Source organism: Galleria mellonella, unplaced genomic scaffold, assembly GCF_026898425.1.
Source record: "Galleria mellonella isolate WM207_F2 unplaced genomic scaffold, CSIRO_AGI_GalMel_v1 utg44, whole genome shotgun sequence".
Lineage (NCBI taxonomy): Eukaryota > Metazoa > Arthropoda > Insecta > Lepidoptera > Pyralidae > Galleria > Galleria mellonella.
In genome coordinates this window covers 4,073,708-4,099,372 of record NW_026442100.1, presented here as the reverse complement: position 1 = coordinate 4,099,372, position 25,665 = coordinate 4,073,708, and the positions used below count along the sequence as shown (strand labels likewise).

At 33.4% G+C, this 25,665-nt stretch overlaps 1 protein-coding gene across 1 annotated transcript in view; it reads right to left on the bottom strand.

Moving 5' to 3' along the window:
• Positions 1-25,665, bottom strand: part of LOC113510262 (uncharacterized) — a 136,963-nt gene that overhangs the window by 32,774 nt on the left and 78,524 nt on the right. The window contains exon 4 of the mRNA XM_031907402.2: positions 8,763-8,971. Coding sequence (XP_031763262.2) covers positions 8,763-8,971 — 209 coding nt within the window. The remainder of the gene's footprint in view (positions 1-8,762; positions 8,972-25,665) is intronic.

Sequence of the window (25,665 nt, the reverse complement as noted above, 5' to 3'; positions counted from 1 at the left end):
CAATGTACAAAAAAATATGGCAGTTTGACGAAAGACAAGAAAAAATAAATAAAACAATTGACAAGCAACAATGGCGTGAGAGCCTCGTAAACTGTCACTCCCTTATAGTCCATTGTATATAATGATGACATAGATAATAAAGCATAGTATAGATTAAATATTTTTTTTCTATGTAATAGTAAACAAATAAATACAGTTAGACATTATTTTGAATTAAGAACAATGTGGTTATTCCCTCAAAGCGACTGTCAATACCAAGCAACAAAAACAAAAGACCCTTTTGGGTTTTTGGTCGTATACAATTGTTTCAAATTCTGTGTGAATAAATTTCTATTCCCTTAATAAATTATTTGTTAGCTATTTATTATTTATTATTCAATTGTAGTGTAACAAAGGGATGTAGATTAAACAAAACGGACAGATAAAAGAAATTGAGTAATTTTACACTATAATATATATATAAATAGTTTATAAATAACTATTTATAGCTTTGAAGAACCAACAACTGATAGGGAAGAAAAGTTCTGTGTGTCAAACAAGAGTGGCGACCCTGCATGGGCAAATGCAGTGCAGGACGATATTATTATATCATGTACAGACATCGTCTAGTTACAATTTTATTATATTACTAAAATGAATGATTATACGATTTTATACAAATAAACTATAACTAAAGATTGTGTTTCATAAAAAAAATGTCAATTGTGGTAAAACCAGTTAATTTAATTTACTTTTTATTTTAAAAGTACTAAATTTAAAAGTTTCAAATTTAAATATTTTTTTTTATACAATTAGAATGGCAAACAGGCTGACGGCCCACCTGATAGAAAGTGGTAACCGTCGCCTATAGAGATGAGCAGTATCGTGGACATAACAGAGTATAATGTTTTGTCCATGAAACCCCCCCATGCGTTGCCATTCCTGTGGACTCAGGTGTTATTCCTCTGTACCTAGTAAATTCACGCTAAAATCATTTTTATTCTATTTGACTTGTTTACAAGCACTTTTATATCGTCATTTTTTAAATCTACTGCAGGGTTCGGAAGGTTATTATCTGTTGAGAAGAGCTCGTAAGAAACTAAACAGTTACTCTTTTATATCTCTGTTAACATATACATTTATTATAAGTACATGTATATTTATATAAAATATTATATAAATTTATATAAAATATTTATGACTGTGTCTAAAATTACATGGTCGTTAAAAAGTCCATGCATGATCGACTAACACCATTCACATTTGTCATTCAATCGTTTAGTGTGTAATAGGCTTTGTTCAATAAATGTTTTTTAATAACAGTTTTAAATTTATTAAAAGGTATATCTAAAATATTCTTCGGTATTCTTATTATGACATTTAATGCCTATTTCCATAAAATACTGAACCGATATTGATAAAATTTCTATGGGACCAATCTGAAACAAACCGGGATCCTTATCCATCCCATATACTACATGTATATCAAATTAATTAATTCAAAAGTAGTTAAGGTGCTATAAGGAAGCAAAAATTTTCTTTCCCACTTACAAAATAAGCAAAGATGTTTGTTTGTTTTCATGGAAATTAAAAATTTACATAGTGACTGGCTCTTGGCCACAACAGAACATCAGTATTTTGCTCTTTTGAGGGCAAAGCAATAAACTGAGTTGTTACCATTTTGTGTTACTGTGGCACACGTATGAAAGAAGGAAATTGTTGTTTTATATATTTTGCTTTGTTTTTGTTGTTTTTTTGTTTTTATGTCTGTATTATGTGTATGTTTGTATTGTTATTTGTGTGCTGTAAGTCGCTATCACTACATAGTATAAAACGTAATATAACGCTGTCGCTGTCTGTCCGTCCCTATGCTTAAATTTTTAACATAATGGCTTAAATCTTTAAAACTACACAACGAATTATGAAGCAGTTTTTTTTTTAATAGATAGAGTGAATTAAAACGAAGGTTTATAGGTATAATACATGCATAATACAGTAGAGAAACATTGATAATTTTAGAGGTTTCTAATGTGATGTGGTATAATGTGCACTCGTGCGAAGCCAGGGCAGGTCGCTAGTAATCCAAATAAATTATCTATCTGTTAGCTGTCCACTGCTAAACACAATCTCCCCCATAAGGGGAGTTAGGCCAGTAATTGCCACATTAGCCGGCTGGTTTTTTTTTTTTGGTGGGTGAAAATGGTATGGTAACCCCACCTGCGCTAACGGGATTCGTTGGCGGAGCACCAGTGAAAGGTGATCGATGAGAATGAAAACAGACCAGTTAGCCCATCATGATGAATTTATCAGGAATTATCCATGATAGTTTCCAAGGAGAACCGCGAGCAGGTCGACCTGGTTGGGTATATTGCTAGCAATGGGATTCTCAGTCTCCATTACTAACAATCCCTTTCCCCCCTAGCTGGCTGATTGACATCTACAGTTTAGCTTTTAGTAATGTTTTAAAAGAGACGCTGCTGCCCATTCCTCCACTTTAAGCTCCCTTAGTCGCCTCCTACGACACCCACGGGAAAGAAAGGGTGGTCCATTCTATGCCGCGACCTACATGGCTTTACATATATATATATATATATATATAGATACAGTATAACAGACTAACAAGAGATGTCATTATATTTTGTTCGTATTTTCTTAATAATAAAACTTTCCTTTTGAATGTTTCCTTTGTTCTGTTGCTCGAAGTTTCCAGAAAGCATTCAAATACACATGAACGAAGTATTTTATGTTACTTTTCAAATCAGAGCTATTAGTGATTACCGTTTATGTGTATTATAAAAATATGAGTAGGTATATTTGCCATTTTCAATCGACTTCAAAATGAAGTGAGATTCTCGTATTGTATTTTTCTTTATGTTTATTACTTTATAAGTCCGTCAGTTTTAAACCGATTTAAATTTTTTTTTTATATCAAAAAAGCATAGTATTAGTCTTATATATATATATATATATATATATATATATATATATATATATATATATATATATATATATATATATATATATATATATATATATATATATATATATAATAAAATTAGAGTGCCACAATACTACAGTCCTCAGAAATCGCAACACATGAGATCATGGGCGTCACAGTATATTTTGTGACCTACATATTACTGTTCACGTCTATAGGCGACAGTTGCTACTTTCTATAAGGTGGGCCATCAACTTATTTGTTAGTTCAAATCATACGAAAAAAGCGAAAATCACATTCCTCGCAAATTCTCAAGAGTTATTGTCAACATTTCACTTGTCAGTGAAGATTTTTCTAAGTCATATTCGAGCCTACATAATATTATTCAGTGAGGAAAATTTTACACGAGTGTATGAAAATCAAGTGTTGGGATCGTGGATCAGTTAAATGCGAACGCTATAACATACTGTGATGTAGTAAACCATACAGTCTTGGATTATATAGATAGAGCATCGGGTATCAAAAACGGGTCGACTTTTTGCCAGGTAATTGTTAAATTAGCTTTATCTAATCTATTTATCTAATGTAATTTATCTAATTATTTTTATCTAATGTTTTATATATTTACGCACACAATGTATCTTAACGTGTTGTTTAAAAAAAAATATTTACATGCATTAAAAAGATACAGAATTGGTAAGACTCATAACTAAATTAATCTTTAACTGACTTCAAAAAGGAGGTTTTCAATTCGGCCTTATTTTTTTCAGTACCTTGTCACGTGTTCAGTTGCAAACCGACTTAAAAAGTTTTTTTTTTATTTGAGAGGATATATTTACGAGTATAGATAAGTCTTGTAAATTTTTTATCAAAATCTGTTCAGTAAATTAGTTTTTAGATCAAAATGACTAATTTTGATATATAAACTAAACTATTGATTTGAAATGTCTGCCGAGATTTAAAATGAAAGTTAAGGATTTTTATTCGAGCAAGTTGCCATCTTCTTAATTTGTTCGTTTGTCTGATTAGCATACTTATTTCTTCAGATATCTAAAAAAATTACAACTTAGTGTTTTATGTAAGCAATATTTATATATTTTTATGTATCTGTGTAGATGTTTATATGCATGTATGTATGTACATGTGTATATGTATATATGTATGTATGTTTATGTATATAATGAGTAGGGATATATATTTTACATTATTACATGTATCATATCTGTATATTAAGAAATAATTTAATTTCATCGTGCCTCCGATCAAACTGTTTATAATTACTCCTCTCCATCCAATGGTTGCCTGGAAGAGATCGCTTTTAGCGATAAGGACGTCCATTGTTTTCTCATTGTGATTATTTCTTGTAATTGTTTATATTTATAATAAGTTTACTATTGTAATATTTTGGAGGAAACAATAAAGAGTATCTATCTATCTATATAATAACTAAACTATTGGCTTGAACTATTGAATTGAGATAGTACTTCTGGGGGACCTTCCCACATGTCTGACTTTTAGATGAAAATGACATTTTCAGAATATCCTACCGGATGAGATGGCGCCGGAGGAAAATTTTTCATTAAATGCCACTTTCGCAAGATATTACGTTCCCAAAGTTCCGCAAAGTTTGTCACTGTCTAACTCATAACTGAGTATTTTACCTATCCGCATCCACCGTGCGGATGATATGGATATTGTCTTTTGTCTCAATGTCCTCCACCCATAGATTGTTTGTAATAGACTACTTAGCGGTAAGACCATCTTTTGTATTTATTTTTATTATTTATTTATTTATATTTACATAATTGTGTACACTAATAATACTTAAAAATATGACAAACATGAGCAAATGTACAAAGGCGAGCTTAATTCTACAAAAAAATTCTTACAGCAAATCCAAAGTGGAAAAGAACATTAATGTTAATGGGTAGAGTGGTGTACAATACTGTGACTAAAAGATAGTTTTGTCATAGTCTAATGTCTAATGACAAATTGAAATTTATATATAATTAATTACATCATATTTAATTTTATACACACATACACACACACACGTTCGCTCGCACGCAAGCATGCTCGCACGCATGCACATACGCATGCACGTACGCATGCACACTCGCACGCACGCACGCAGTCACGCACGCACGCACGCACGCTGGCACTCTCGTACTCACGCACGCACGCATGCACGCACACACACACACACACAAGCGCGCGAACGTTCGCGTACACGCGCGCACTCTCACAATATACACACATATACACATACATTTACATAAATTGACATAATTATATACCTACATATACTAATAAATAAAATATGTTCTTATGGATAGAAGATGCTGTTAAATCTTATTAAAATTTACTACATTTATTATTTTTATAAATTGTACAAAAAAACAGTAAATAAATAAATAAATAGCATAAACGATTTTCAGAGAATACTAAAATGCAATAATAATTTATAGAAATATAAGCAAAGGAGGTCAATTTATGAAATACCAACGTAATTCTTACAGTGTAGAATGGAAATCGTTAGCAACTGAAAAGAGTGTTTCATCGGGGATATTGAACATTTTCACTAAAGAAATATGAGTTGAAAAATTATATTTTTGAAATCTATATTCTGTAACATAGATAGAGCCTTAATTTTACGAGTACATATTGGTATTTCTGCTTTATCCTGTATACTAATACTTGTTGGTTACGGATTTTATCATACCGGCTATTTGAACGACTTTATAAAACATATATTTTTTCAAATCAACTGTATTTTTTACTCTTTATTTAAAATCTTTTTATCATGATTGAAGTAGTTTTTTTTTTTATTTGCGTTGCTAATATTAATATATAAAATTCTTATACCAACATGTTAGTTCAAGCTAATCTCTGAAACTGTACAATTTAAGTAAATTTTATAAAAAAATATTGTTTAAACCATCTTAACAGTTTTTTTTTTCAATTACTCGACAATTATTAGAAAATAATTTCCATATTTTAATGATAATTTTGATTATTTAATGTAATATTTGAATTTAAAATTACTAATATTTAGTTATTATACACCCCACTAAGCACAGCTAACATGCGTACTTAAACACATTCATCAGCTTCGCAGTAAAGAAGTGAGCGGACATGAATATTAAAAAAAAATCAATCAAACAATTATTGTAAGCTAATTTCATATTTTAATATAAATCAAATCTTATGCAAGTTAATTAGTAACTTGCATAGGATTTGAACACAAGATTGGCAATTTAGCTATTAATGCTATTATACGCCCCACTGATATATGTATGTACTATATGTATACATAGCTAATATATGTGTGTATAAACTGAAACAGTCATCAGCTTCGTCGAACATAACTGAGCGGATTTGGACGTTAAGAATTTATTTTAATCAATCAATTATTGCAAAATAATATTCAAATTTTAATTAACTTGCTTAAAATTTGAACTCAGGATTGCCAATTCAGCTATTAACATGCCCCACTAAGCATTGCTAATATACATACAAAAATATATTCTTTAGCTCCGTCAAACATAATTAAGCGGATATGAACATTAAACTTTTTAATCACTCAATTGTTGTAAAATAATTTACATATTTTAATATAAATTCTAATTAACTTGCATAATATTTGAACTTAAGATTGGCAATTTAGCTATTAATGCTATTATACACCCCACTAATCATAGCTAACATAAATACTGAAACACATTCATCAACTCCGTCGAACATAAGTCAGCGGTCATGAATATTAAGCAAGCCGCAATTGCCTATTAATTATATATTTATAGGAGCAAGCAGAAAATTAATTACAATGTTCTTATCATGTTAATATTAGATTCATAGAAGGGAGATACAGCACTTCATCAGTTATTTAGCGGGACGATATTCATGAATAAGCAATTAAGCAACAAGGGTAATTGATATATTAGGTTTAATTGACCTTTTAGTGATAAACTGTACATATATATATAGTTAGATTGCTATAGTTAAAGTTTATAATTAAAATTTAACAATTATGTTTTTTAATCGACTTGAACAAGGTAGAGGTTTTATCAAAACATATATTTCGAAACAAAATTAAGGATTTTTATCTGAGCAAGTTGTCATCTTCATTTTAATTTCTTTATTTGTCTAGTAAACATACATATTTCTTCAGATATGTAAAAAAATTATAACTTTGTGTTTTATGTATATGTAAGTAGGTATGTATTCATAAGTTGTCATGTATTTGTGTTGGTGTTTATAAACACGTATGTACGTGTGTGCTTGCTTATGAGTGCGTGCGTGCCTGCGTATGTGTGTGAATGTGTGTGTATGTGTGTGTATGTATATATGTATCATTTCTTGTAATTGTTCGTATCTATAATAAGTTTACTATTGTAATCTTTTGAAAGAAACAATAAAGAGTATCTATCTATCTATCTATATTTGAGATATATACATACAGCACAGACGTTCAATAAAGTCAAATTGAGAACTTCCATTCTATTTGAAAAGTCTGTTAAAATGTTAAATCATTCGTCAGCTAGCGTTATCAGTGGATGTCAGCCTTACGTGTATTTATATGACGCGGGCCCTGACAGTCCCTTGGAGACAAATCACAGTCAGCTTGCTAAACTTTGCCCCATTTGTATTTCGTATGCGGAAAATTCATTGGGGCCCACTGAGTTATGTACAAATGTATGCGCCACGTGTTCCCTCGTAACTTTTATACATGGAGTGTTTTAGTTACATGCAGTGCTTCTTGACTGCTTTTAGATTATTATATAAGTGGCCTAGTATAAGAAGTTTCTATATATGAGTATAATTTGTATATGTATAATATGGTATGTCATTTGATGGAAAGCGGTACACGGCGCTTTTAGACACGAGCAGTACCATAAACATCACAAAGTATACTGTGACGTCCGTAATATCTTACACGGGTTGCAATTCCTGAGTACTATGGTATTATGCCTATAATTTCACTGGTGATATCCCACCTATTAAACTAAAACACAACCACGTAAGCACAGTTGTTTCAAGGCTGCGGGAAGGGATTCTTAGTAATGCGGACTACCAGTCCCATTGCTAGCAATATATCTTGTTAGGTCAACCTCCACATGCCACCCCTGGAAACCATCATGCTGAATCCCAGGTGTATTCATCACGATGGACTAACTGACTTGCCTTTTCATTCTCACTTGTCATCCCTCGCTGGTGCCCAGCCAGTGTATACCGTTAGTACGGGCAGGGTTGCCAGTCCATTAAAAAAGATGTTTTACAGCAGAAACATGAGTGGGACAGAGGTACCCAAACAAACGACTTTTATATAAAGTCTCCCTTTGGAGAACTATTCATAATTAACCATAACTATTTATAGTTTATATACTACTTACTCAGGACTCTGTTCCCAAAGGGTTAGTTTAAAATGGTTTTGAAATCAAACGTGTTTCATGTAACAAATTACGGCAAGACAGAAGGGGGAAAATATTGGGACACTTGATACGACACAACGAATATGAACTAATGAATATTATAATAGAAGGTACGGTAGAAGGAAAGAGGGGAAGAGGGATACCAAGGCATAATTACATCAGGCAGATCAAGGAAGGAGTTAGTGTCGTGTCGTATCAAGAGGTGAAAAGACTCGCTGAAATGATATTGTATAATAGATAATATATTACATAATTATTTAACTAACTGGATCGTTAGAAAGTTTGAAATTGACTCACAAGTTTACAGTTAACTTACAGTAAGCAATCGTAATCCCTGTTGTCATTCTCGTCATACTACAATGTGCAGACTATAGTTTCAGTAAAAAATTAAAATCACAGTATAATTTACTTACGTCCACATTGATTCCGGCGAACGGGAAGATCTTGGTAGCTGGCGTTTCGGTTGGCGAGTACCGGTAGAACTCGTGGCGCCCTCTATACCACTTGACAGAGTATAAAGGCGCGTCTGTGAGCTGGTACAAACACGCCAACGTCGCGTCTGAGCCCCGCTGGACCACTGGTGGTGATATCCGCAGTTCTATAGCTCGGAGGCCTCCAATTCCTGGTAAAAAGATAAATTAAGGCTATAAAACAATCCCTTAACTACTATAAACCTTTGCAGTAATCGTGTAGGCCCCGGATAGAATATGCCACCCCTTCCTTTCCCGTGGGTGTCGTAAGAGGCGACTAAGAAAGCTTGTGGTGGAAGGATGGGCACCAGCGTCCCTTTTAAAACATCACCAAAATAGAAAATGCAGTTGCCAATCTAGATAATTTTGTTTACCATTCTAAGTTACATAAAAAAATATCCTACCAGGTTGACATTCACGCGGTTTCCCCTGGAAACCTTTATGATTGATTCTTGTTGAATTCCTGACGATGAGCCAACTGGTTTCATTCTCACTTATCATCCGTTAGTGCAGGCGGGGTTACCATTCCGTTATCATCCATTAAAAGATTTAAGTTTAAGTACTCAAACATGTTAATTTATAAATGACAATATCGATACTGTTATTGTAGACGTCTACAGATGCCAACATTTGATACGGAACCACGCATGAAATGAGTGAATGAAGGCAAACAACAAGAGCCATATTATATTACGCGGTATATCTGGCTTCGTGAAGCCATTCAACACACAACAATTGAGGGGAACATATGACGCGTGATATACTTACTAAATAATTATAATAATAATCGATTTATTTTCGATACCTAATCGAAGTGAAGAAAAACTCGAGTAAATAAGTCTATTATCTCTAATAGTAATAATTATCGATTTATTTACTACATCTAATCTGAGTAAAGAAAAAAATATCGAGTAAATAAATGAATTATCTCTAATAATAAGAATAATCGATTTATTTACTATTATCTGAGTAAAGAAAAAAATCGAGAAAATAAATCGGTAATCTCTAATAGTAATAATCGATTTATTTACTATTATCTGAGTAAAGAAAAAAATCGAGAAAATAAATCGGTAATCTCTAATAGTAATAATCGATTTATTTACTATATCTAATCGAAGTAATAGAGTAATTAAGTCGATTAATTCTAATAATAAGAATAATCGTTTTATTTACCATATCTAATACTTAGATTATATAGATAGTGTCTCGAGAAAAACGGACCAACTTGTTCATACAAGGGGAAAAGGAATTGTTAATAATGAGGTCTAACTGATCCATTACTAGGAATACACCCTATCAGGTAGTGTTTGACTGTTTCAAGTAAGAAAATATTGGCCGTAGAATGTATAAAGTACGATTATAAATTGAAGAAGCAAGTAGTTGAAGAGCGAGAAATCACTCTTTTAATATAACTCTACAGTTACGGGGGGTGAAGGGGTTTTGGGTAATGGGGATTAGCAATCCTATTGCTATTAATATACACTATCAGGTCGACCTACTACTAGTTCCTCCTGAAGCTATCGTCATTAATTTATTGTTGAATTAGTCACGACCAATGGACCTGCTTTCATCTTCATCTATCTCTCATCTAATGGTATTTGTTATTTATTTATTTATTAAAGTATTAATATCAAATGGAAGCAAATGTAATGGACACACACAATGCGTTTTATTAATATTTCTGTTTATTATTATTTTTAATAAGGAATTTCGCGACTGACTCTTGGCCACAGCAGAATATCAGTGTTTTGCTCTTTTGAGGGCGAAGCAATAAACTGAGTTGTGACCATTTTGTGTTACTAGAGCACACGCATGAAGGGAAAAAAAGGAAATTGTTATTTTATATATTTTTCTTTATATATTTTTTTATTGCTTTTTTGTTTTAGTTCTTTTATCTCTTTAACTGTGTATTATATGTATGTTTTTATTGTAATTTGTGTGCTGTAATGTAAATAAATTATCTATCTCCCTGCCAGTGCATACCGATAGCGCAGGTAGGGTTACTATTTCATTATCATCCATTAAAAACAACAACTCTTATTTGCATAATGTTGTATAAAAGAATTTGAATTTTTCAAGTGAGTTTAATTCTTCAAGTGAGATGCTATCCAAAACTGATCATAAAAGGACAGACATCGTTGTGATCACAGTTGAAAAACTTTTTCACCAGACATCTAACGAACATGTCTGGACAGAATTTGAAGCCACTGGTTTTAATATACCGACTGTGTGGTCCCGGCATACAATGAGCCATCCCGTCCTATCCCGTGGGTGGCGTAAGAGGCGGCTAAGGAAGGGAGAGGGATAGACAGCAATATCTCTCTTAAAAAATTTAGCTTAACTGCGGTTGCTAATCCGCCTGTCAACAATGGCAACTATTGGCCAAACCCCCCAATGGGGAGACTTATGTCCAGCAGTGATGATATCTCAGATAGATCAGATGATACTATCTGAGATATCATCGATGATCGTATCACCGCTATCGCTATCAAAGGTGTTAAAACCTGTTAGACTATTATGGTGATGGTAGTGGTTTTTATATAATAGCAACCAAATTAACTTATATTCATATATTTCAGTCGACAAAACTCGACTAGTTTTGGTACCCTCCAGGACCTTTAGTCATGAGTAGCCGTGACACGAGCATAAACCTGATTGGTGTGTAGTTTCGTAAAACTTTCAACAATAAAAAATAACCATTGTATATTGTTAACACTGTGGTTATTAGATAAAACGCGTACAGTGTAAACGTGGCTTCAACTCGAATATAAAGTTTACGAATTATTCATATTTTAGATTCCTATGAATACTTCGTTCGTAGAAAAATATAATTTGTAATAACAAAACCAACAGAATATATTAAAATCCACCATTAATTATTATTCTCAGAATTACAAATAACTTTTTGATAATCAAATATTCAATATTTAATTTACATATTAAAACATATGCATTTTAGTTGCTTTTAATTTAATTTGCATTAAATATAATTTTAATTAAAGTTGCATTTAAATTGTTTATTCTGTATAAACAAAAATTACTAAGTCCTCAGGAATGGCAACGCATGGGGGGCGTCATGGGCGAAACAGTATACTACTCTGTTATGTCCATGGTACTGCTCATGTCTATAGGCGAAGGTTACCACTTTCCATCAGGTGAGCCGTCAGCTTGTTTGCCATTCTAAGTTGTATAAAAAAAAATAACACTTAAACTTCTACATGGGTACCTCTGTCCCAATTGTATTTCTGCCGTGTAGCAGTTGTGTTTGCATGTGTATTGGTTTGAAGGGTGGGATTAAAATTATAAAGTCTAGAGGCAAAACAAGCACCGAGAAAATGAAAATAAATAAATAAATAATAAAAATAAATAAATTACAAAAAGTGACACTTTGGTTCTTTTGCGTATATAAATGAAACAGCAATTAATATTAAGGTGAGTATGTTTGTTTGTTGCTTTATAGTGCTTTAAACGTCTTTATCAATCACTATGAAATTTGCGACGAAGCCGCAGGTAAAAGCTAGTAATCTAACAATTAAAAGACTGTATGACAGTTGATATGGCTAGAATGAAAGTAAATTAAAAAATGTCTATAAGTAGCAATGAATGGAAAAGAAAAACATATTACGCCGACGTCGAGTAAATAATTCGGATAGGTAGGTAGCATGATGATAACGATGATGATGTGGTGATGATGATGAATAAACTAGTGATTTAAAGACGGCATACTGTGACGTCATAATCGAACCGTGTCGTGCCACGATAGAATATAAAAACGCCCATTCAAAAAGACAGTGGAATGAATCCTGAAAATAAATCCCCTCTCAAATTTTCCAATTGACAAGGCCGGACAGTAAAATCGTTTGAGTGAATTAATTTATTGAAATTCAATATGACAACGTCACAAGTCAACGAAAAGTTTGGAACGTATTAATTCTTTGTGAATTATACAAATCCAATGTTACTGGACGTGTCAGTTTTTTATTAATGAGGATTTTTTTTATACAACTTAGAAAGGCAATTGTTTGCCATTCTAAGTTGTATAAAAAAAGTGGCAAACAAGCTGACGGTCCACCTGATGGAAAGTGGTAACCGTCGCCTATAGACATGAGCAGTACCATGGACATAACAGAGTATACTGTTTCACCCATGATACCCCCCATGCGTTGCCATTCCTGAGGACTCAGGTGTTATTCCTCTGTACTCTGGAAATTCATGTCATATCCCATCCTTTAAACCGAAACACAGTCATGTTAACACAACTGCTTCACGGTAGAAACACGAATGGGACAGAGGTACCCAAGCAATTGACTTTTGTAGAAAATCTCCCTCTGGTTTCTATTCGTATTATAAAAGTACGTTAATAAGTACGTATTCCGTGTTCTACATTTAAATATTTTAGTTGACTACAAAAAAGGAGGCATTCAATTTAATTGTCGTATTCCGCGTTCTAAATTCAAATATTTAACTGGATTTAAAAAAGAGCCTTCTCAATTTGGTCGTATTTATTTTGTTTATGTTTGTTTTAATGTAATAACTACCGGTTTGGTTTACGTGTAATTAGGCCGAGAAAGCTCGACTAGTTTGTTTATGTTTGTTTTGTTACCTCTGAATTCTGAACCGACTTGAAAAATTTGCTTTTTTATCTGTAGTAAAGATTTAATTTCAAATTAGTCCCATAGGAGTTTTATCAAAATGGTACAATAGTTTAGTTTCTAATTAAAAATAATTTGTTTTGCCACAATTTTATTGACGATGCTGTTTATTATATCATTATATTTTCGTTTTCTTTTTGTAAAATATTGTAACTTATTTCAAATACTATTGTAAGATTGTTATTAAATAAATAAATATGAATATATATGAAGTCTTTTTTGTGGAGTTAGATGTACCTAATTGTCTTATTCCATCTATTTATACACTGAGATATATCTAGTAAATTGCTGGGTTAGTTTATAATATTACGACTTACTATATACTTATGAATATTTATATATTTATGTATTACAAATATATAAATATTCATGTATATGTATGTATTTCTATGTATATGTATTTATATATTTGTATATTTATATGCATATATGGATTTATTTAAGTATGTATTAGTAAATATTCATTATTGTACGTATGCATATCTTTATATGTATTTAAAAAACAAAAACAATTTCGTGCCTTCAGTCAAACTGTTTAAATTACTATTTTCTTGTAATTGTTTATATTTATAATAATTTTACTACTGTAATCTTATGGAGGAGACCAGTTATTTTGCATACGTGACACCCCTAGAATTGCAGGCGTCCATAGGCTACAGTAACCGTTTACTATCAGAGGGACTTTATGATTGTTTACTAGCTTATTGGTATAAAAAATCAATCAAGCCGACTAAACCGTCTTTCAAAAAAAGGGTTCACGCTCACTTTTTATTTTTATCCGAGCAGTAAGTGCTTTATATATGCTTTATTATTCTCAATTTCGTGTACAATATAGTATATATCATATATGTGTAAGTATATTTGTTATTCATATATATTTATTCGTTTATATATGTAATTTTAGTATGTATGTATATCAATAATTAGTAGTACCGCATTCGAGTATCCTGACACTTCCCTATGGTTGACTGGAAGAGAATGCTTTTAGCATTAAGTCCGCCATGTACACATATTTGTACTAATGAATAAATAAATAAATATGTTAGTTTAAGCACATTTTTCATTTTTTATTGCGAAGGAAACTCTCGTTTGTAATAATGAAAGTCCAGTGTGATATTTATAAACTATATCTTTCTTTTAATTTAACACAAGATGTCTTTGTTCGAATTCATTTTGTTAGCGCCTTTGTTCATGAAATCGAAAGGACAAAGCTTGTCGAAACTCACAAAGCGAATGCAATATTTCTACAACTATTCATATACGAGTAAGCTTAACTTCGCTTTTTGTAGGGAAAAACAAGTTACGTCCTACAGACTATGAGTCCCGCCTTTCCTGGCAATCTATAATGCTGTTAATGGACTTAATGCCTTGTATCTCAGGATTACAGTTCATTTTATAAAAATCTATAAGCGTTAGAATACATATTTACAGACAAATAGGCAAATAGAACACGGCTTTCGGCATTTTGTCGTTTTTCTTATCAGATAAAAAACTACTCCTATAGCCTATTTTTCAAATCGAAACTACGAATAGACATTTAAAAAATATCATTAATATCGGTTGATCGGTTTAGCGTGAATCGAATATCGTGATGCTGGATTTTTATATATTAAAATTATGGCAATACAGAGAATATGTTTATTTTTTAATATTCATCTTTATTCGATAGTATAAAAAAGTTGCTATCCACTTCTGTTTCTTCAGTTATTCTTCTCTCTTTTATTTTTTTTTATGCAACTTAAAATGACACACAAGCTGACGGCCCACCTGATGGAAAGTGGTAACCGTCGCCTATAGACATGAGCAGCACCATGGACATAACAGAGTATACTGTTTCGCCCATTATACCCCCCATGCGTTGCCATTCCTGAGGACTCAAGTGTTATTCCTCCGTACCCAGTAAATTCACGCCGTATTCCACTCTTCAAACCGAAACATAACCAAGCAAAGATAACTGTTTCACGTTAGAAACACGAATGGGACAGAGGTACCCAAGCAATCGACTTTTGTACAAAGTCTCCCTCTAGACATAAAAAGTATGTAATTCCGTTTCAATTTGGTAATTTCAATAAAATGGTTGTAGTCGATAATCAACGTTGATGCACCATGACTTTAAAGTAACATATGATACTTCATAATTCTGAATAGTATTTGTGCCAACTCCACGTCTTTTGGGTATAATCCTTAGGATAAGAATCTAATATAATAAGTGTACTCTATTTCAATAAAACTTTATGAAAATATAAACAAACGATAAATTAACCAGAGAGAGACTTTGTACAAAAGTCGATTGCTTGGGTACCTCTGTCCCATTCGTGTTACAACCGTGAAGCAGTTGTGTTTGCATGGCTGTGTTTCGGCTTGAAGGGTGGGATATGGCGTGAACTTACTGGGTACAGAGGAATAACACCTGAGTCCTCAGGAATGGCAACGCATGGGGGGTATCATGGGCGAAACAGTATACTCTGTTATGTCCATGGTACTGCTCATGTCTATAGGCGACGGTTACCACTTTCCATCAGGGGGGCCGTCAGCTTGTTTGCCATTCTAAGTTGCATAACCTTTCCCTAAATTAAAATTCAAATAGATATGTTTAGAAGCACTTTTAAATCATCATTTCTTTTTAATCTACTGAATTTTAAGAAACTCAATAGTTATTCTTTTAAATCTCTGTTAAAATATATACATTATAATTCACATATATTTATCTATATGTTGAGGGATAAAACTCAGTGATAACATCATTCCGTGTGTATATGTATACTAAACATACATAGATAGATAGATAGATACTCTTTATTGTTTCCTCTAAAAGATTACAATAGTAAACTTATTATAAATATAAACAATTACAAGAAATAATCACAATGAGAAAACAATGGGCGACCTTATCGCTAAGAGTGATCTCTTCCAGTCAACCTTTGGCTGCCTTTGGAGGACATAGTAACTGGTTAAGCCATTAAGGCACTATGAGGCAATAAACCAACAAAACCACTTTCACATTTATATATGAATATTATGCAGTAAGGACGCTAATCTCATTTTATTCTCGTGGACTTTATTTTGATTTCCTGTTACGGTGAAATAGCTTTTTAGTACGTCGTAGGAGGAAATTAAAAGGCGATTCCCGGTAGTTACCGACTGTCGACTGTTATTATAAAAAGACAATGGAAGCAGATCTAGAATAAAAGGCCAACTCTATATTTAGAATTAATTATTAAATTCATATATTATAATTAATTGATAATTATTTCATTGAATGAAGTATAATTATATTTATTCTACTCTTTCTTTCCCGTGGGTGTCGTAAGAGGTGACTAAGGTAATTTAACGGTTGAATGATGAGCAGCAGCGTCCTCTTAAAATATCACCAAAACCTAACTGCGATTGAAAACCTGCCAAGCGTGGCTACCACTAACAAAAACCCCCAAGGAATGGGCATATGTATAGCAGTGGACAGTTAACAATTGGTATGACGATGATGATGACGATAATATAGATATAACGATATTATAGATGTGTGTATGTATGCATTAATGTATGTATGTGTGTGTGTGTATGTATATATGTGTATATGTATATGTATATATATATATATATATATATATATATATATATATATATATATATATATATGTGTGTGTGTGTGTATGTGTGTGTATGTATGTATTTTGCATATATAAAAACCGATCAATCGTGTCATTACGCAAATGTGAAAACGATTCATGGCTTAACATAGATATAAATTAGATTATGTATTGACTGTAATTCAGCTGTACGTTTTCCAAAAAATAAATAAATAAATAATAATGACGACGAAGTCATTGTCAAAAAAATCCTATTAATAAATATAATTATATCTATTAACAGGATTTTTTTATTCAGCTTAGAATGACTAAAAAAGTTAACGACCCAGCTGATGGAAAGTACTAAACATAACCTTTGGACATGGACAGCATCGCAGGAATCGTAGTGACGTCGTTTACGCCTTTGATACTGTTACTGCGTTGCCGTTTTGGAGGCTTAATACGTTATTCATCCGTACGCTGTAGGATCAAGACTTCTGTATCCTTCAGGTGTAGGTATTTTGCCTAATATATTCATTCTTGTATTTATTTCTGACGTCTTTACTCAAGTTTTAAATTCGGGAATACCCAACTCGATAGGAGCTCTTATTAATAAGCGCATTCCACAGTTGTGTCGCGAGTGTTATTACATTTATTATATTTATTATTATTCAACAATCTCAATTTTTCGTCAGCTTCGATGATTCTTTTTGTAATCTAAATACTTATATATAATCTTCTATTACCCTTATACATTCTACAGTTTTCTTTCAGCTTCTCAAAGATTGACTGTAAGAGATCCCTTTATGGGATAAGTCCGCCATTGTATATTAAATCATTTACCAGTTTTAATCTGAGTTATGTACAATAAAGATTTTACATTACATTACATTACATTCTAAATTATATCATCATCATCATCATCATCATCATGTCAGTCATTATCCGTCCACTGCTGGACATGAGCCTCTCCCATAGACTGCCATAAAGAACGGTCCGGCCACTTGCATCCACTGACTACCTGCAATGCATTTCAGGTCGTCACTCCATCTAGTGGGGGGTCATCCTACACTGCATTTGCCCGTACGCGGTCGTCTAAATTATATAAAATAAATATTTACAATGTAGACTATCTACTAAATATTTCATAGTTTGTCGGTGTGTGTTTTATTGCTCTCTGGACAGTAAAATATTATATTAGTTATTTAATAGCTTACCTGTAATACAGGTTTAACACCTAGTACAGTCACCAGCTTCAACAAATAATATTGTTAAAATGCTCTTCAAGTTATAGTAGGTAGTAACTTCTTAAATGTTTGTGGTGAGAAATAAATAAATATAAATTTAACCACGTAACCGGGATATATTAACTGATCGGTGTAAAAAATAACCTCTATCTTTTTCCATTCTATGTAGTGCGTATATATTAAATTTCATAGAGTTTAGTTGAGATGTTATGATGTTGTAAGGTAACTAATAAATAAACTCACATTTATAATATTAATAGATAGATAGATACTCTTTATTATGTCCCCCAAAAGATTACAATAGTAAACTTATTATAAACACAATACACATAAATAGATACAAACAATGACGAGAAATGTTTCATTTTTCACATTAAAAAAACTTATTGCTGAACGATCTCTTCCAAGCAACCTTTAAGTGAAGAGAAGTAGTTATAAACAGTAGGTACTGTGTTATGTCGTGCTCATGTCTATAGGCGACGGTTACCACTTTCTATCAGGTGGGCCGTCAGCCTGTTTGCCATTCTAAGTTGCATAAAAAATAACTTATGTACTGTTTTACCCATGATCTCCCCCATGCGTTGCCATTCCTGAGGACTCAGGTGTTATTCCTCTGTACCCTGTAAATTCACGCCATATCCCATCCATCAAACCGAAACACAGCCATGCAAACACAACTGCTTCACGGTTGAAACACGAATGGGACAGAGGTACCCAAGCAATCGAGTTTTGTACAAAGTCTCCTTAGACAATACCTTGTTGAATATAACAATCCATGAATTTACATGGCAACACGTTATAGCTACAATATATTGGTTTTCTGCGTGTTTTCCTATGGGATTTTAAGCGTCGTCGATTTTGTTTTCAGTTCATACATTCTCCTTTGTTTAGTAAGATTTATAATAGTTCAGATTGATGTGACATATAATATTAACTTTTAGTAAATTGTAAAGTAAACGAAGACTCCCAAGGGACTGGGTATTTCACCTTCGTAATGAATTTATAAGTGACAGCGCTGATCAATGGGGAAGGGACAGTGCTGGGCCGTAAAACGGTTTAGGCAATATATCTTTATTTGGTAGCCTTTTAAAAGGTCAATTTTAAGTACTTGACTTGTGAACAGCGGGAACTGGAGTTTATTTGAGGAAATGTACCGTTTTGTTTTATACTAATGGCCCGACCCGGCTTCGTACGCTGCTAATGTACTTTTCTGTACAGGACTTTTTGTTTACATGTTTCTTAACTTTTAGCACTTTAAAAGACCAATAAATATCCTAAAACTCAAAACAAATGTATTATATTGAAAGAAAATGGAAGTGCCGTGAGATCCCGACACAGAATGGGCCACCCTTTCTTTTCCTGTGGGTATCGTTAAAAGCAACTAAGGGGATTTAATAACGCATGAGCGTCCAATCTAAAATGTCACTAAATCCTAACTGTGGTTGCTAATTCCCTAACAAATATGGCAACTACTAGCAAAACCTCCCGAGGGAGAGGTCTGGTCTGTCAGCAGTGGACAGTTAACGGCTGTTATGGTGATGATGGTATTAATAAGAGGATTCCAAAGGAGTTGATTCCAACGAGTGGTTGTGCGTGGGAGAAAGTGGATGTCAGTTACTTTAACACAGACAAAACTACAAAATAGAATTTGTAGTAACCAACTAATGAAATATGAAAAGGGCATTTAGTGAAACGTTAAGGGCCTACTAATACCGTAAATGGATAGTAAAAATCCAATTGAAAAAATACAACATGCGGACGCAATAAATTTCAAAGAACGTCCTTTACTCTATCGAGACATAAAACTTATGGGCTGAAACACCGTCTACAAAGTACGAACAGTGTCACCTGGGTTCTCACTCGGCGCCCAACAGTTAATGGAATTCATTAAGGCACGTTTTCTTCAACATTTCACTTTGAGTAAGGCCTTTAGTATTACGCTCACTTCACACGAGTTTAGTTACTTATATTTTGTTGGTGCTAAAACAGAAATCATCAGAGAAGAACCTGTATGAAACTTAACAGTGATTCATGTAAATTTTCTAACGTATCAAATAATTTTACATTTGTACAATTACTGTGACTATAATGAGAATGTATATATATATATATATATATATATATATATAGCAAAAAAGATTTTTTTTTTATTGTTAATGGGTCTTGTAATTGATCACGACTTCACCTGATGTAAAGTGACGATGTGGTCTAAGATGGAGCTCGAGAACCTATAGCCGAACGAATAAATAATTCGCATTTGACTTAAATTAATTTAGAAATGACGATTAACATCTTCTGTCCAGTTTTTAGCTTTAGTGTGGTCACCGAAACCATTATAATAATAATTTTTTTAAACAACATTCACATCTCCCCTCAAGGAGGGGAGAAGGGAGTTAGGGACTCGGGGAGAGAAATGGGCGTACTATGCGGGCAGTATCCAAAAGCACCGCTTTCTGCATCTTTCTCCAAAATGAGCTGCCCTGAAATCCCAACCGTCTGAGTTGCTGTTCCAGACTGACTGGTTGGGATAAGACCATTCATGGACAAAATGATTGGGATATTATTATTACTAGTGGACGCCAAGTTGTCGAAATTCAATCAATACATATACTGGAATAAATTTTTTATAGTTATGTTTGACATCCAGTAAGATTATAGACAAATAATATTAAAGATAAAAAATATTAACCTATTCTCAATTTGACCATAGACTTTAACAATAAACTAAGGAATGTATATGCATGTGTATGTGTCAAGTACATGGTAGTGTGTGTAATCTTTTTTTTTATTGATTATGTATAAAGTATATTTTATGCATAATTAAAAAAACAGTATTAGCATTCTGTACACCTTCTCTATATAAGTTATAAGTGTGCGAATTTTTATACTACACCGTAATTTTCGTAAAAAGGGATACAAAGTTATTGCTTTACATATTAATATATTAGTACATTACTGCAGCGGCTAGCAACTGAGGCATTGATGGACGACCGTGCAAATGTGGGCCGAGGTGTAGCCGAGGCACACATACGTAACTCCATCAATGTCTAGTTGTGGTCAAGGCTTGTATAGTACTTTTCTCAAACAATGCGCGGAAATCAAAAACACAATTTTACTTTTTAAGTTCAATGACGAATAACGAACAATAATAATTTTTCAGGTGCCATAATGTTCCTTTGTTTTTTTCCTCAATAAACAACTTTCTATTTGCAAGCCAGTTCGAAATTTAAACAAAACCTTTTATTAGTTTCAAGGCTTCGTAGCCATTTTCTCAAACAATGCGCGGAAATCAAAAACACAATTTTACTTTTTAAGTTCAATGACGAATAACGAACGAACGAATAAAAGGTTATTCTATTTTTAAATTACAGGACAGATATGAGTTTACATAGTAATTTATAATAAATAATTGTGCAGTTGGGTCGCCAGCTTTCTTAAGGAACGTAGCATTAAGGTCGTAGTCGACGGAGCATGCTCTGACTTAAAACCTGTGAATGCTGGTGTCCCGCAAGGCTGTGTACTATCTCCAACACTGTTTCTTCTGCATATCAATGATATGTTACAGATCAGTGATATTCATTGTTATGCGGACGACAGTACAGGAGATGCATTATACACCGGTCATGCAAAGATCTCGCGGGCACATACCGATGAGCTCCGGAACAGACTTGTGTCTGAAATCGAAACTTCACTCGATAAAGTTTCGATCTGGGGTGAACGCAATCTTGTTCACTTTAACCCTAAGAAGACACAAGTCTGCGCGTTCACCGCAAAAAAGACACCGTTTGTCGTATCACCTCACTTTCAGGGCACTTCCCTTGATAATAAGTCGAGTCTGGGGATTCTTGGCGTCGATATATCTAGCGACGTCCAGTTTTGCGGTCATCTGGAGGAAAAAGCTAAGATAGCTTCCAAAAAGTTGGGGGTGCTCAATAGGGTGAGACGGTATTTCACGCCAGAAAACCGCCTGAAACTGTATAAAGCTCAAGTGAGGCCACACATGGAATACTGTTCTCACCTGTGGGTAGGAGCGCCACAGTACCAACTCCTTCCGTTAGACCGCATTCAAAGTCGGGCAGCTCGAATTGTTGACGATCGGCGTCTTACTGTCCGGCTCGACCCACTGAAACTGCGTAGAGATGTTGCATCTCTGTGCATCTTCTACCGAATTTATCATGGGGAGTGCTCTGAAGAATTGTTCGGATTGATACCTGCTGCAAATTTTCACCATCGTACAACCCGCCATAAACTAAAATTTCATCCCAACCATCTGGACGAGTGGCGGTCCTCCACCGTGCGTTTTTCAAGGCACTTTCTTCCTCGCACAACCACTCTTTGGAATCAACTTCCAGCAGCAGTATTTCCGAACCGATACGACAACATAACCTTCAAGAAAAGAGCATATTCCTTTTTAAAAGGCCGGCAGCACACCTGCAATGCCGTAGGTGTTGTGGGTGACCATGGGCGGCGGTAGTCACTTACCATCAGGTGAGCCGCATGCTCGTTTGCCCCCTGTGTTGTAAAAAAAAAAAAAAAAAAAAAAAAAAATTTATCTGGCCGCAAAAAACGACAGATATGGATTTTCATACAATTTTGCCGGCCGCTGCCCGCATGTTTTTGGCCAGTACGGCAAGTTTGATTTATCTTTAAGAAGATTGTCAAAATAATGCTCACATTTCCAAGCAAAATTGAAAAAAGGTTATTATTTGTTTATAATTACTCCTCTCCATCCAAAGGTTGCCTGGAAGAGACCGCTCTTAGCGATAAGGTCGCCCGTTGTTTTCTCATTGTGATTATTTCTTGTAATTGTTTGTATTTATAATAAGTTTACTATTGTAATCTTTTGGAGGAAACAATAAAGAGTATCTATCTATCTATCTATTATATGATAAAGGTATCTTGAATATGTCATATCGAAGAGAACTCCATTTGGCCAGTTTCATTCATAAAATTGCACATAATAAAAAACCTAAGTATCTATATGAAAAATTTTTTTGGACGAAAGATATACATAGTCGAAATACTAGAAGTAAATTTACAGACAGAATTAAGCTTCCTGCACATAAAACTGTTTTCTTTAGAGGAAGTTTCAGGTTGTCTGCAGCAAAAATCTGGAATGATCTACCACCTCCTTTGCATGTTAATATGTCCCAAATTACTTTAAAAAATAAACTTAAAAAAGTCTTATTGGAGAAACAAATTCTAAACAGTTGAGAAACTGACGCTTCACGTTCTTTTTTTTATTTTTTTTATGATGCTGTCATTGTGAAGTGCGATAATTTATTCAGAGTTTAATTTTTTCGGTTTTGGTTGTAATTTTTTGTGTATTTGTTGTAATGTTTTATGTATTTATTGTAATGTTTTATGTATGTGTTGTAATGTATTATGTATTTGTTGGTAAGCGTGTTGAGTCTCCCATCCGAGAAATAGGTATTAGCGACCCGCACGCATGCTAAAGGTAAAGAAGTTAAGGGGCCGCCTGAAAATCAGCGCTATATAGGTACATCTCGCTGGAGCTGTACATACGAGTATATAGCAATAGCTGAGGCGGCTCCTATTACCAGCAACATTAATTGTTTTTTTTTTCTTTTTGTTGTTTTAATTTCTTAGTAATGGTAATAAATGTCTTCTATCTATCTATCTATCTATCTATATGCAGGACAAAATATATGTACGGCGCCAACAATTCATATAAATTCAATATTATTTACTTGCGGCAATAATTCTAATACAACACCGGCCAATGAATATCGAACGTGTTAAATGAACCGTAAACTTGATATATTACCACGTAACCGATAGTTTTGTTGCTCGTTATTGCTTCTTATACGGGAATGAATTGAATGTACGGATTCTATTAATTCATATTTAAGAAATTGGCGAAAAAAAAATAACTTCTATAATTGATTATAGTAATATATTCAAAATAAAGAATTTGTTTGTTGAACACAACTATACCCGCGTGAATCATTGCATAAAGTATCCTATTGTGTGCTAAATTAGGATATAGCTTTTTTTTATGCAACTTAAAATGGCAAACAAGCTGACGGCCCACCTGATGGAAAGTGGAAACTATCGCCTATAGACATGAGCAGTGTCATGGACATAACAGAGTATACTGTTTCGCCCATTATACCACCCATGCGTTGCAATTCCTGTTTACTGATGGTAGTATACTATTATGAGAGTGTTCTAGTGGTGTAAACTTGTCTCGAAAGCGATTGTTTATATTTTTCTTTTAATGGATGATAATGGAATAGTAATTCTGCCTGAGTGAACGGTATACAGTGGCCGGAAGATATGGTTGATTATTTATCACACATGAAACTCTATGTTTAGTAGTGTACTCTATTTACTTTAATTTTGCAAAAGTTTGTTAAAAAAACCAGAGGGAGACTGTACAAAAGTCGATTGCTTGGGTACCTCTGTCCCATTCGTGTTTCTACCGTGAAGCAGTTGTGTTTGCATGGCTGTGTTTCAGTTTGAAAGGTGGGATATGGCGTGAATTTACAGGGTACAGAGGAATAACACCTGAGTCCTCAGGAATGGCAACGCATAGGGGGTATCATGGGCGAAACAGTATACTCTGTTATGTTCATGGTACTGCTTATGTCTATAGGCGACGGTTACCACTTTCCATCAGGTGGGCCATCAGCTTATTTGCCATTTTGTTGTATAAAAAAAGCACGTTTCACTATAATCAACACTGGATAGGTAAAAAAAGAATGCATGAGATTGTATGCGCTCTATTTTCAATGCCACTTTTGAACTCTCCTATTGTGTATCTTGGGTTTTTAGTATATCAATGGTCTATTTGCTTATATACAATATAATCTGTCAGTCTGTCTGCCAATGTGTGTAACCTTTAATATTTCCGATAATACACACACATCTATCAGAAAATAACACAATGTACGCATTTCTCATACCAAGCGCGGAAAAAAACACGGAAAAGAAACGGCAGATTCATTAGTAATTTATCCCTAATTGGATTTCTCGAGACCTCTCCTATTTTGCCAGAAATTTCCAAGGAAAGACAATGGTCGTTTTAGTACGGCAGTTTTAGTGGAATCATGGCTCGGTGTGTTTTTAGACAATCTCCATGAATGTAATAAACTTAGGTACTGCCAATTGTTTACAATAGTAATATTTAAACTTCTAAAAATTTTATTTAAAAGTAAAAAAAAGTCCAAGAAAGAAAGAACTGATTATAACAAAACTAGTTATTTTAATTTTTTAATTTAAAAGTTTAGATATTAAAATTTTTAAAATAATCTGATTTTGATAAAATTTCTGTGGGATCAATGTGTAAGTATATTTTTCAGATAAAAAAAAACATATTTCAAATCGGTTTTGAGCTGGCAGCGTTATGAGGCAACAA